The sequence below is a fragment of the Periplaneta americana genome, chromosome 8 (genome assembly GCF_040183065.1).
Source record: "Periplaneta americana isolate PAMFEO1 chromosome 8, P.americana_PAMFEO1_priV1, whole genome shotgun sequence".
Classification (NCBI taxonomy): domain Eukaryota; kingdom Metazoa; phylum Arthropoda; class Insecta; order Blattodea; family Blattidae; genus Periplaneta; species Periplaneta americana.
The window spans coordinates 176,158,541-176,172,567 of record NC_091124.1 but is presented as its reverse complement, the minus strand read 5'-3'; the positions used below and the strand labels follow the sequence as shown (position 1 = coordinate 176,172,567).

At 36.0% G+C, this 14,027-nt stretch overlaps 1 protein-coding gene across 1 annotated transcript in view; it reads left to right on the top strand.

Annotated features, from left to right (window-relative positions):
- Window positions 1-14,027, top strand: part of LOC138705264 (neprilysin-2-like) — a 115,338-nt gene that overhangs the window by 97,004 nt on the left and 4,307 nt on the right. Inside the window, exons 6-10 of the mRNA XM_069834098.1 lie at window positions 2,800-2,943; window positions 6,311-6,407; window positions 6,503-6,671; window positions 10,823-10,941; window positions 12,169-12,300. Coding sequence (XP_069690199.1) covers window positions 2,800-2,943; window positions 6,311-6,407; window positions 6,503-6,671; window positions 10,823-10,941; window positions 12,169-12,300 — 661 coding nt within the window. The remainder of the gene's footprint in view (window positions 1-2,799; window positions 2,944-6,310; window positions 6,408-6,502; window positions 6,672-10,822; window positions 10,942-12,168; window positions 12,301-14,027) is intronic.

Below are 14,027 nucleotides of genomic sequence, written 5' to 3'. Positions count from 1 at the left end.
GGCGAATCCAGAAATGCATATGAAGTGTTAGTTGGGAGGCCGGAGGGAAAAGGACCTTTAGGGAGGCCGAGACGTAGATGGAAGATAATATTAAAATGGATTTGAGGGAGGTGGGATATAATGATAGAGAATGGACTAATCTTGCTCAGGATAGGGACCAATGGCGGACTTATGTCAGGGCGGCAATGAACCTCCGGGTTCCTTAAAAGCCAGTAAGTAAGTCACTTTCCTTAAATTTTACAGGGGAGCATTTTTTAACTTTAATACACTGATAAGACATGGTTAGTTTACATCTCATTTAGTTTATTTTTTTATTGTAGTTGATTATTTAACGACGCTGTATCAACTACTAGGTTATTTAGAGTCGATGAGATTAGTGATAGCGGGATGATATTTGGCGAGATGAGGCCGAGGATTCGCTGTAGATTACCTTGCATTCACATTACGATTGGGGAAAACCTCGGAAAAAACTCAACCAGGTAATCAGCCCAAGCGGGGATCGAATCCATGCCCGAACGCAACTTCAGTCCAGCAGGCAAGCGCCTTAACCGACTGAGCCACACTGGTGGCTCATTTAGTTTAAGTTACTATGTTACAATGCAGGCTTTATGCCATTCTGATTTACTAGAAAGATAGCTAACTTTATGAGCTAGCAGATGGGACCAAAAAACAAAAAGTGACTTAGCTTGTTCTTTCATTAGGTACAGCTCTCCAAAAAAGGAATGAGATGATGGAATATTCTAAGTCCCACATACAAAACATTGCACATGATCAGAGGCTTGGAACCCAGATACACAAGATAACGCGTAATTCAGTTATTTAAATTCAATCTATTTGGTTTCTTGTTGGAAGTAGTTCCCAAACTTATTTGAAAACTGCAAAAAAAATGTAAATGTGTGTGTTATAAATATACATATAAATCATGCAGTAACATCGATATTTGAGCCTTCATAGCGAAACCAACATGCCCCGCAGAAGAGATATCTTACATCACAACTCAATAGTTCAGTCAGCTAAAACTTCTTCACTTCATACGGAAGGGAGCAGGTTCGAACCCTACACCTACGAGTTTTTTTTTTTTTTTTCCCTTAATGACGTTAAAACTGAGTTTTACAGAGTCGGGATTAAGTGGCCAATCATGAGCACAACGAGACTTGTTTTTGACGAGTGTGAATGGTCACAGAACTTTAGTTAGTGGTTCTTATCATGATCCTTACTGTGGTCAGTGTCATTGTCCTTTTAGTGGTTCATGTGACATTTATCGTGGTCATTGGCAGTGTCCTTGTAGTGGCCCTTGTCATTGCCCTTATCGTGATCCTTATCATAGTCAGTTATATTGTTCTAGTAGTGGCCCTTATTGTGGTCAGTCTTGTCCTTGTAGTGGCCCTTACCACCTTACCAGGATCCTTATCAATGTCATTGTAGTGATCCTCATCGTGATCATTTCATGGTCATCATTGTCCTCATAGGGTCCTTCTCGATGATCCTTATCATGGTCATTGTCATTGTCCTTGTAGTGATCCTTATCGTGATCATTTCGTAGTAATTTTCATTGTCCTTTTAGTGGTCCATGTCATGGTCAATGTCATAGTCCTTGTTGTGATGGTCTTTATTGTGATCACTGTGGTTCTTGTCATGACACATATTATGATCCTTATCATGATCCATTTTGTTGTTCTTGTCTTTGTTTTGCCCTTGTCCTACCATGTCCTTGTTGTCTTTGTCATGGTTCTTATTATGATTCTTTGTGGTCCTTATCATCGTGATCATTATCGTGATTCTGTCGTGGTGCTTGTCGTCCATGTCGTGATCCTTATCCTCTTAGTGGTCCTTCTTGTCTTTGTTATGTTTCTTATCGTGATCCTTGTTGTCTTTGTCGTGGTTGTTATCATGATCCTGTTTATTATTATCCTTATCATTCTTGTAGTCTTTTTTCATGGTCCTTATCGTGGTATTTGTTGTTTTTGTAATGATCCTTATCATATTTGTTTTTATCATGGTCTTTATTGTGGTCTTGGTTCTTATCGTGGTTCTTGTGGTCCATATCATGATCCCTGTAGTCCTTATTGTGATGCTTGTCGTGGTCCATGTTGTGATTCTTGTCATTGTCCTTGTTGTAGTTCTTATAGTTGCTGTAGTCCTTATCGTGGTTCTTGTTGCCTTTCTCATAGTCCATATCATGATCCTGGTTTTTGTCATGATCCTTGTCTTTGTCCTTTTCGTGGTCCTTATCTTTCTTATGGTCTCTATCATTGCTCTACATTCATCATTTCATAAAAACATCGTTTTTTCCCCTACGATAAGTGACTTTTTGTCACATGATTCCTTCCATACTTTCATAAAAGATAAAGAAAGATCATGTGACGTAATCAGGGATCAGTACAAGAAATGATAACATTTTGACTGGTGTATACTTTGCAATAGGGTGAAAATACGCAGATGTCTTCCTGCATGGTTACATCGATATTGTGTGACCTGCACAATCGAGCTTAGACTTTCTCAGTCTCATTCTTTTTTTGGGGAACTGTACATAATTTCTAAAAATAATGACGTTACGTGTTCAGTATGCACGAACTTAAATCTAATCTTAAAAAGGTGCTGCATATCATGAAACAAAAAAATCGAGGACAAGAGTTCATACCAGATTCCAGCATCCAAAATTTAAAAAAATCGTAAAATGAAATAAGATTTGCAAACTGAGTAACCCACAAAGACAAAACTTTTAGGAAATGTTAAAGAAGAACAAATGCTTTCAGGAGTTCACGTAGCACTCTAACTTGCTTTCATTGATGATTGCAGCTTATCCATCTCTGTTGGATCACTCTATGTGCGCAAGTTCTTCAAGGAGGAAGCCAAGGTCAAGGCCATGGAGATGGTAGAAGACATTCGTAACGAGTTTATTGATATTCTAATGAATGTTGACTGGATGGACCAGAAAACCAAGTAAGTCCTTTCTCGTCATTCATAACACTGGGTAACAAATTTTGAGGAACTTTTTGTTTCTCCTGGTTTTTTGGTTTCATATCGATAAATCACACATGCTGAGTTCAGAAATATCAGTATTTTCAATGTAGCATCAATAGTTCTTTGGGAAATTAACTGTATATGTTTAAGTAATATGCATATTTATTAGGTCTACCAGAAAGAATAATGACTATATAATATAATATTTACGATGGCCAATACATATTTATACAATAACAGTCTTGAATTAAGTATGTTAGAAATATGTGATCGTGCTTGCTGATTACTATCCCTGACCAAACCCCACACACATAGTCTCCCATCTACAATGCGTGCAAGCCGACTGGGATGGCTCAAGCGGTAGGGGCACGGCATGTCTCTATCGTTTGGTCCGAAAGGTTGTGGGTTCGAGTCCCGCCTTTGGCACGGGTGTTGTATACGTACTAGTTTAAGAAAGCGGAAAAACAGAAAAAGAGGGAAAAAAGAAAAAAAGACAGCAAAAAAAATCATGGCTGTACTCCATTTTCCTTTATATCGCAATTCTATAGTTTGCATGTCTTGGTGGAATCGTTTTCCATGTTCTTCAGACACATCACCTAGATTCTGCATAAAGAAGTCCAAATGGGAGTGCAGGTTGTTTTAAATTTTTCAAAGATGACATATCGACCATGCAAAAGTAGCAATTGTCATGGTGGTTGGTTGGTTCCCTCCAAACTCTGGGAACAGCAAAAGGCATACATTTCCGAGATCCTCGTAGCCATCCTTCCAAAGTTATATTACAGGAACCACAGCACACATGTGGTGCCCATGAATTGTCTTGGTCTCGTATTGGTGCTTCAAAGTAAGCATTGCGAGCTTTATAATATTTGGTGCCAGGTCTTATGTTATGCTTCTTCTGCTTTGAACTGATGTAATATCCACAAACGTAACAGAAAGAGCCCGGTGGATTTCTGCAATCACCTCTAGAAGTCATGCTTCAATGTAGAACAAACATAATTAAGAACATCATTATATTTCTAGAACCGTTATCATTTCAGAAAAAATAATTACATATTTGAAATCAGCGCAAAAAAAGAACCAGAAACAATTAAAATATCGAGAGAAACATTTTCGTTGTTACCCAGTGTAATCAGTGGTTATCTGAATAACACTTGTATTCTGAATTTTAAGAAAAGCAGTTCCAAAAGGGGGAGGGGGGAGAACATTCCTAATATGTACGTCTGTTACAACTGAATCCATTTGCTAATTTGAGAATGTGAGAAGTTCCATTTCTGAAATAGGAACACTGTAAAGCAGATTATATTACCTTAATAATAGGATGATGATTTACACGAAGTTAAACATCTGCAACAAGTATAAAAACGTAAAACTGCGTGTAGTAACTTACCCCATTCATAAGATAAATATGAGAGTAGGCTACAATATTTAGTTAACAGAGAACATAAAACAATATGAAACAAATAAAACGATCTTAAATCAAACAGTACTGGACATGATTACAAGTTTTCCAAAAACAGATTGACTACATACATACACTAATGAATTTGTTATGAGTGACAGCAATGCAGTAGGTGCAGGAAAATTTCGTTAAGTACCAGTATTATGCTCTTGGCACAAATTTTACTCACTTTGATGGTGAATTAGAAGCTATTAATTCTGCTTTGGAATAATCCCTTTACCGTATCTTCAAAGAAATCATGGAATGCAGAAATCTTCTCAAATTACTTCAACAGAAAACAATAGATCTTGAATGGATTCCCGCACACTGTGGTACTATTGGCAATGAAATGGCAGATTAGTTAGCAAAGAAAGGAGTATCAATCATACAACAGCCAACAGGAAATGCTTCATACCATTTCACAGCCACAACCATAAAAAAAGAGTCAAACAACAATTTTACGAGGCGTGTTCTTAAAGTAAGTTCCATTTTCAATTACAGCTGTCACATCACTGCAATCGTTATTTTGCACATGCGTGTTTTCTTCTTCAGTCCTCAGGCAAGCTGTGCATGCAGTTTCAGAGCTTCAGTCCGTGTGTGTGTGTGGTTAGTTGTGATCAGTTGAAATGTTTAAAGTGATCGAGCACCCCGCCGACTGTGAGATGCGGTCTGTTATTCGTTTCTTGAATGCGAGAAACATCAAACCAGCTGACATTCATCATCAACTTTGTGAGGTGTATGGTGATGATGCCATTAGTGATGGAATGGTCAGGAGATGGGTTAGGAAGTTCAACGAGGGCCGCATCTCTGTGCATGACGAGCAGCATACCGGTCGGCCATCTTTGATCAATGACGATTTGGTGCGTGCTGTCGATGAGAAAATTCATGACGACAGGAGGTTCACAATTTCTTCGCTTTCCTTGAATTTTCCACAAATGTTGCGGAGTGGTTCGCATCGCAGGCAGGCGAATTCTACAATGAGGGGATAGAAAGACTTGTGCCACGACTCGATAAATGCCACAATAATGTGGAGATTATGTTGAGAAGTAATTGAAGTGTGGGGAATACAATGCTACAAAAATGGTTTGTAAATATTTTCCCGTTTACTTTCTACACCCTTTTGGAACTTACTTTAAGAACACGCCTCGTATAAGGAAGTAATAAAACTTACAAAGGACAAATCACGAAAGAATATAGCTGACAACACCCCAACGAATCCAAGACGCATACCAGTTGCCAGTGGCGATGGTCTTAAGAGGCTTAGCCTACCGAAAAAATTTGAGTCATTATATCTAGTAAAGCCCACCGAGTAAGCTTCCAGTGCCACCCCTACTAGGAGACCTTTGCCCTTCATGGGACACTTTGGCTTGTTCAGTCATTCGTTCATTTAGTAACAGTAGGCCTGTAAGTTCATAATAATAACGATGTATGTGATACTTGATTTCATTCTGATCCTTTCATATAAATAAATGAAGTTCACTGTTGGCAGTATGGAGAGTTCAGTGCGAGGCTTGTGACAATACAATTTATGAAAATTAATCATTAATGTTTGAAGTCGAGAAAAAGATTTTTAAAACAATGAGCAAGATACATGAAATTCATTCATTCATTATTTTCTGTCCAAGGGCAGGTATTTCACTGCAAACCCAGCATTTTTCAATATTTCCTATTTTCTACCTTCCTCCTAGTCTCTGCATATGATCCACATATCTTAATGCCATCTAATATTTGATATCTTCTGCTCCGAACTTTTCTCCCATTCACCATTCCTTCCAAATTATCAGCCTCAAAATGAAAAGCAGTGTATGTAATTATTCGAATTACAACAGTACATGTGCATAGTATTACACGAAACTAATAAGGGCATTGATTGAAATATGGCTATAGTTAGCTTTTTTATATTTATAGGGAAAGAGGACTCGAAAAAGCAAGAGCAATGGCTGTTCACATTGCATATCCAGACGAACTGCTTGATGACAGCAAATTGGAAGGTTTCTATGAGAAGGTTAGTCTTGAAACAAAATGAAGCCAATATTCCTTTTTTTTTTTTTTTTTTTTTTTCTGAATTATATATTAACCTGCCTGGTACTCTTCTTACAGCTCGAAGTAGACCCCAATCTCTACTTGGAAAGTATCCTTAATGTTACAACCTTTGGGATGAACTACTCCTTTGGACGTCTACGCACCAAAGTCAACAAGACGGAATGGATTACACATGGACGTCCAGCTATTGTAAATGCTTTCTACAGTTCCATCGAGAACAGCATCCGTGAGTACAATTTAAACAAAAACTAAATTTACCTTCTTAGCTTGAATCTTATTACAACCTCGAACATAAATGATCCATCAATTTTGTAACGGTATGTTTGGATGAGTTATTTTGTAATCCAACACAATGTGAATTGTGGTATCATTTCTGAATATATCTGTTTACAAAGTTAACATGGAACAACCATTTGAAATATATTCCTGAAAAAGCTCGTAAAAGATTCTCCCTTCTGAAAAGACTAGCAGGAAAGAAATGGGGTTGCTCTAGAAATATTTTGAACACTACATACAAAATGTTTATACAGCCAGTGCTGACGTACTGCGGAGAAATTTTAATTACTTCACCTTTCATAAACGAAATAGAATATGTTCAAAACCAAGCTCTCAGGCTCATCACTGGTGGAATCAAAACAACTCCAATAGATTCTATGAGATTCCTCACTAATATTAACAGCATCAAAATGACAATAGAAGAAAAAGCACTGATTTAATATGAAAAACTTATCAGATTACCAGGAAACAATTGGCATTCATACAGTCCTCTCCGTAGATTAAAAACTCAAAAAAGTTTCATATCAATGGTTCAAGAATTAAAGCAGAAAATCAACGTCCCGAATTTAAAAGAAAACTTACAAATTAAACCAAACCCTTTAACTCTATTAAATATAGAGTATAATCTAAATTTAATACAAGAAATACTGAAATCAGAAGTAAACACTGAAATAATGAAACAACTGTCTTTAGAGACAATTAATATTAGGTACCCTCCACAAAACTGGCTTCATTTATACACCGATGGATCCAGAGAACAAGGTGCAGGTGTTACGTGCTGTCTCTTCTCACTTTATAGATCTCTTGGATATGGAACAACAAGTTTTGATGGAGAAATCACTGCAATAAGTGAAAGTCTCAGGAATCTTCTCTGCCACATCAATAAATTTAAAAATGCAGTTATATTGTCAGACTCCAAAGCAGCTGTTCTATCAATAGTCTCTAAACACACACCTTCATCTCAAACAGCAGAAATAACTAAAATGCTTTCTCAATTAATATCACTCAATAAAAGAATTGTATTCCAATGGATACCATCCCATTGTGGAATCCTGGGAAACGAGAATGCGGATGCTTTAGCAAAGAAGGGCAGCACTGCTACTTACAGACCTGTTACTAAATCTATGTATTACTCTGTGAAAAGATTGATTAAATCTACATACTTAGACTTCAACAAACAAAATTTGATAACACAATCACAAGGGAAAAAATGGAACTCTCTGCATCATAATCCACAGTTGATTCCCGATTTACCATGCAAATCGTCTGTAGCTGCATTTAGATTGGCAACAGGCCATGATTGTTTGGCCAAGCATCTGCATAGAATTGGAATATATCAGTCCCCTAACTGCCCATTGTGCAACTCAAACCAAGAAATGGATTCAGAACATCTCAAAATCTGTGCATCAGTGGCTAACCATGACAATATCTTTGAAAAATATTGGAGTGCAAGAGGTCAAATGACTTTACTGTCAAATGCCTGGCATTAGAAAACAACAACAACAAAGTGGCTTCCGGTGTAGCAGTTTATTGTTCGGCGCATGCATCGATCGCTTTCCACCCCCACCTGGATCATGGAGGCAAAGGGGTAGTGTTTTGGTCACTTCGACTTTTTGGTCATCCAATATTTTGGTCACCAGTACACATTTTCTTAAAAATAATAATTTATTTTGACAAGTAAAATATTCATAGGTACACTGTATAAAATATTATGTGATTAATGTTTTAAAATTGCCACAATGCATAAAATATTACATAATTTATGTTTCAAAATTGCCACCAAAATTGGTCTGATGGCTCATTGATCATCAATATCTTCCAATTCATCTATATGTCGGGACTCAGATGACAAATTTTGTCTTCGTACTTTTCGGACAGTTCTCTTCATGGTTTCTTCCTTTGGCAGGTTCATGTTTGTTTCACTCAAAACATTTCTTGCGTGATGCTGAATAACAGCTGCAGGTATGCATCAATTGCTCGTGCCATTTCTTTAATTGCCTCTATGGTTTCAATGGCGTGAATCCTTCCCCAGTTAGGACCATGACTTGGATGTTCATAAGAGTCTTCAATTACATATGTTTTATCTGGAGTTAGGGTTATTGCATTGGTCGCATCTCCAAACAACACCAGAAACTCGAACTTTATGCCCGGTATACATATACCCTTGATGTATTAGTTTCACAAATCCCCTAATACTTCGAGTGAATCGAAATTCCCCTTCGTGATGGTCCATCAATACAATAAATTTGATAATTAAAATAAGAACGTCACCTTATACCTAAAATTTTTTTGCCAAATACTTACATGTTGTTGTTGTTTTCTAATGCCAGGCGTTTGACAATAAAGTCATTTGACCTCTTGCACTCCAATATTTTTCAAAGATATTATCATGACTAGCCACTGAAGCACAGATTTTGAGATGTTCCGAATCCATTTCTTGATTTTAGTTGCACAATGGGCAGTTAGGGGACTGATATATTCCAATTCTATGCAGGTGTTTGGCCAAACAATCATGGCCTGTTGCCAATCTAAATGCAGCTACAGATGATTTTCGTGGTAAATCGGGAATTAACTGTGGATTTTGATGCAGAGAGTTCCATTTTTTCCTTTGGGATTGAGTTATCAAATTTTGTTTGTTGAAGTCTAAGTATGTAGATTTAATAAATCTCTTCACAGAAAAAAATACTTACTTGTGTAACCACGGAAACAACCTTAAAATCTATATATATAATTTGAACTGGTAATGGAAATTACGGAACAACGGCTGAACAGATTTTAATACATTACCCCTCATTTTGAAGCTTGGAACCCAAAGTTTTTCAGAAAAATAGTAGTTTTCAGTGAAATTTCAGTTTTCCTACATAATTTTTCTATTTTCCAAAATCCATCTTTCGTCAGCTTTGAGAACTAATTGCATTTCAAAATAAAACAAAACACACACTACAATAAACATTAGGCTATTACACGAAGGCCGTGACCTGCAGGATTGCTGACATATTTAGAGTTCAAATTCAGTTGGTTATTAAAAGCTTCAAGACTTATTAAAAATAATTTGCAGGTCTGATTCTGCGGTCTGTAATTTTCTGTGTACAGATGTGTATTGGATATTAAAATCTACAAAACTTGAGGTGGTTTGATGACATTATTACCATTAGAAATTAATTATTATAGTTAATGCCATGATGTTAATATAGAAACTACAAAACTTGCGTAAGATAATATTTTTATTAAAAATCAAATATTTTTATTAAAAATCAAATATTTTTATAGTTAATAATCATGTTGGGCTGGGTCTTTTTTATATATTTAATGGCCATGTGGTGTAGATTCAGTATTGGCTCGAGAGAGCGCAAAAATTACAGTTCCTAAGGAAAGACGATATTACTTACTGATAAAATAAGTGGCCTAGAAAATTCTGTAGTTTCCCGATCATTTCAGCAAGATCTCTTAGCAGAATAAAATGATTTTACCCTCTACATGCAGCAGCTATACTAAGATGCTATGTCTATTGTTCGAAAGCATAGCAAACCTGACTTTTTTAACTTTCGCCTAAAATCCACAATGACCTGAAATAGCTATTGCTTTACTCCCACATGAAAAACCACTGATCGTCCTGACATTTTTATTTGCGTTTTCACGTTGAAACTCAAAAACTGAAGGCGGATAGGTTCAAGAAAAAGTATTTGACATAAAAAAACCATTCAGAGGAAGTATGTTTCATTATTATGGAAGCGAATAACTTTCAAAATGTCTGGTATTTTTCACTGAAAATAAATCTGAAAAATTTTTATTTGAACGTCTAGTGAACTTAGTTTGCAGCATTTGCTGCACAAGCCACTAATTACATTTAAATCTCATTAAATTTTTCAAATAAAACATTAATAAATTATTAAATCTAATTGGTGACAAAATGCCGGTGACAAAAATATAATTGGTGGCCAGAATGCAAATGACTAAAATGTAATCAGTGACAAGAAGGTATAATGATATCTCCAGTGACGAGAATTCCTAGACCCATGTTTTTCCCATTATAGTTATATTTTTCCATATACTGGTATATCTAGGCTCTACTCCGTAACTGTACACTTCATGTTGTTTCAGAGTTCCCTGCTGGCATCCTACAAGGTGCATTTTTCAACAGTCAACGACCTCGTTACATGAACTACGGAGCCATCGGGTTCGTCATTGGCCATGAGATCACTCACGGCTTTGATGACCAGGTAACATGAGAGCAAACAGTGTCATTAATAAGTACTATTCTGTGGGTCAGTAGTCTGCATCGACATGGGGAACTATTAATAATGGAATTCCTCAAGGATCAATATTAGGTCCCCTACTTTTTCTAGTGTTTATAAATGATCTTGCCCCCCTAATAAAAGATGTAGGTCATCCCATATTATTTGCAGATGACACAAGTATAGTAATTACAGCCAATAACTCCAACACATTCCTATCCTCAACAGAGGAAATTCTCTTTAAAATATGTGACTGGTTCTCAGTCAATAAATTAGTATTAAATTGTAACAAAACTAACATAATTCAATTTAAATCCTGTCCAAATTCAACGTCGCAAATTTCTAGCGCAATAATTAATAATAGATCCCTATTAGAAACAACAACAACCAAATTTCTTGGCTTAAAAATCGATAATTTGTTAAATTGGAAAAATCATATTAAAGAAATTACCCCCAAACTAAATTCAGCTTGTTTTGCTGTTAGATCTATGCAAAAGATAGTAAATATCAATACCTTAAAAACAATATACTTTGCATACTTCCACTCGGTAATGAGTTTTGGAATAATATTCTGGGGAAATTCCACAGATAGTAACAATATATTTCTATTACAAAAAAGAGTAATTAGAATAATAGTAGGTGCCAAATCTAGAGAATCGTGTAGGGCTATTTTAAAAAAACTACAAATAATGCCCATGGCTTGTCAGTGTATCTTTTCATTAATAATCTTCCTCGTATGTAATCGTGAAAACTTTGTAGCTAATTCAACAGTTCATAGCATAAATACACGTCAAAAAAATGACTTTCATATTCAATCGCAAGTCTATCGTGCTATCAAAAAGGAGTGCGTTATATGGCAGTAAAAATTTTTAATAGCCTCCCTATCGATATAAAAAATGAAACTCAAAACATAAAATTATTTAGGGCCAAATTAAAGAAGTACCTAATTTCTCACGCCTTCTATTCTGTAGGTGAATTCATGACTTCATGAAATTGATACTAAAACTTTGTGTTGTACTAGTAGACTATATTGTAAATCTCGTCTATATATATTTCATCTAGACTGTGACTATAAATTAAGATTTTATAATAGTATTAAGTTTTTTGACTTGTTCCATATTCTAGCTGTAAGCATGTATGAATACCATGGAATGTTAATAAATACAATACAATACAATACAATACTGTATCTCCAAAATCTTTGCTCACCAGGGTCGCCAGTTCGACAAGAATGGCAATTTGGTGGAATGGTGGGAACCAGATACAAAGAAGAAATATCTCCAGAAAGCGAAGTGTATCATTGAACAGTACGGCAACTATACAGATGAAGAGACAGCCATGCATGTATGTACCGCAATTGACTATTTATTTCTTATCATGTTTAACAAATGCTTACATTCTTAAACTTCAGAGAGATTCTGTTTCACCGTTTCTCAAACTATGATCCGCAGACCACCTGTGGTCCTCGAGGTCTGCCCTTGTGGTCCTTCAAAAAAGGCAGAAGAAAAAATAAAATTCAAACGAATTGCGTATCACTCAATAACTGAAAATCTCAGAGTCTGGAAATGACACATGGCAATCGCCTTTCACTTTTTCTCTCAGTACTGACATTTAATGAAATTTATTACCCTATCCGTCCACTGACTTCCCACTTTACTCTCAACAACAAAAGTGGAATTTAAAGCACTATGAACGTGTTGTTTCTCGCCATCTTTTCCCTGCTTATCTGGCGCCGCCCCTGTAACCCAGCCAGGGACCACCCAAATTCATAATAGAGGACCGAACCTTTTCATGTATTTATGACTTTCTTAATAGTTTTGCAGACACCCAGTCTGCACATTGAAATGGTCACGTGCTGTACATCGTACTCCAATAATACAACTCTGAGGTCACAATTTGAAACTTATTTTCCGAGTAAATATGACCAATTTTCATGGGTTCGTGATCACTTTCATTGCGATGTTGAAACTAACAAACTTTCATTGAGTGAAAGAGAACAGTTAATTGAACTCTTGAATGACACCGGACTTAAAATGAAATGCCAAGCGGAAGGTATGGTTAATTTCTGGACCTCATCACAAGTGAAAAGAGAATATAGTGAACTGTACAATGGTGCTTTAGAGATTATAAATCAGTTTGCTTCTACGTATCTGTGTGAGAAAGGGTTTTCATCACTATCTCTAATAAAAACAAAGTAGGCTACCGAAATCGACTCGATGTATGTGACGATCTCCGACTTAAGCTTACCAGCATACGTCCAAATATAGAACAATTGTGCATGAATCAGCAGACTCATCCATCTCATTAATGTAACAACATTTATTCATTTTTTTTGTTAATAAGTTAAAGATTATCCAAACTCTAATAGCCTTGAATTATTAAAGAAACAAAAATGAATTTTATTCTACTAATATCAGCTTAATTAGTTAATACTAATATAAAATTAACTTAATTTAATTAATTTTAATCAATTAATTTTATTTTAAAATGTAAGTATATTGATATTAAAGTATATTACAAAAATTATAAATTTGCTTTCCAAGGGAACAAGAGTAAGGTGGTCCGCGGAACTGTTCTGACTTAAAAAAGTGGTCCCCACTTTAGAAAAGTTTGAGAAACGTTGTTCTATGTAACAAAAGTAACAACAATGGCAAGAGAAAAACCTGCTTTAACACAAATAACGTGCACAGGTATGGATATGTCTGAAATGGAACTCACACGTTTTTCCAGTGTTTCTTCTTCTCTTAATTCCAATTCAGGTTACTTACCTCATCAATGGTGACCTTAATAGTGTGCGAAGATTATGGGACATATACTGTATATAAAGATAGATAACTACTCTTTACTCAAAAGGGTCACCGGTGTGGCTCAGTCGGTTAAGGCGCTTGCCCGCCGATCAGAAGTTATGCTCGGGCACAGATTCGATTCCCTCTTGGGTTGATTACCTGGTTGGGTTTTTTCCGAGGTTTTCCCCAACCATTATGGCTATGAGACATGGAAAACAAGTAAAATTATACAAAATAAACTGCAAACATTTGTTAATAGATGTTTACGAAGAATTTTAAAAATTA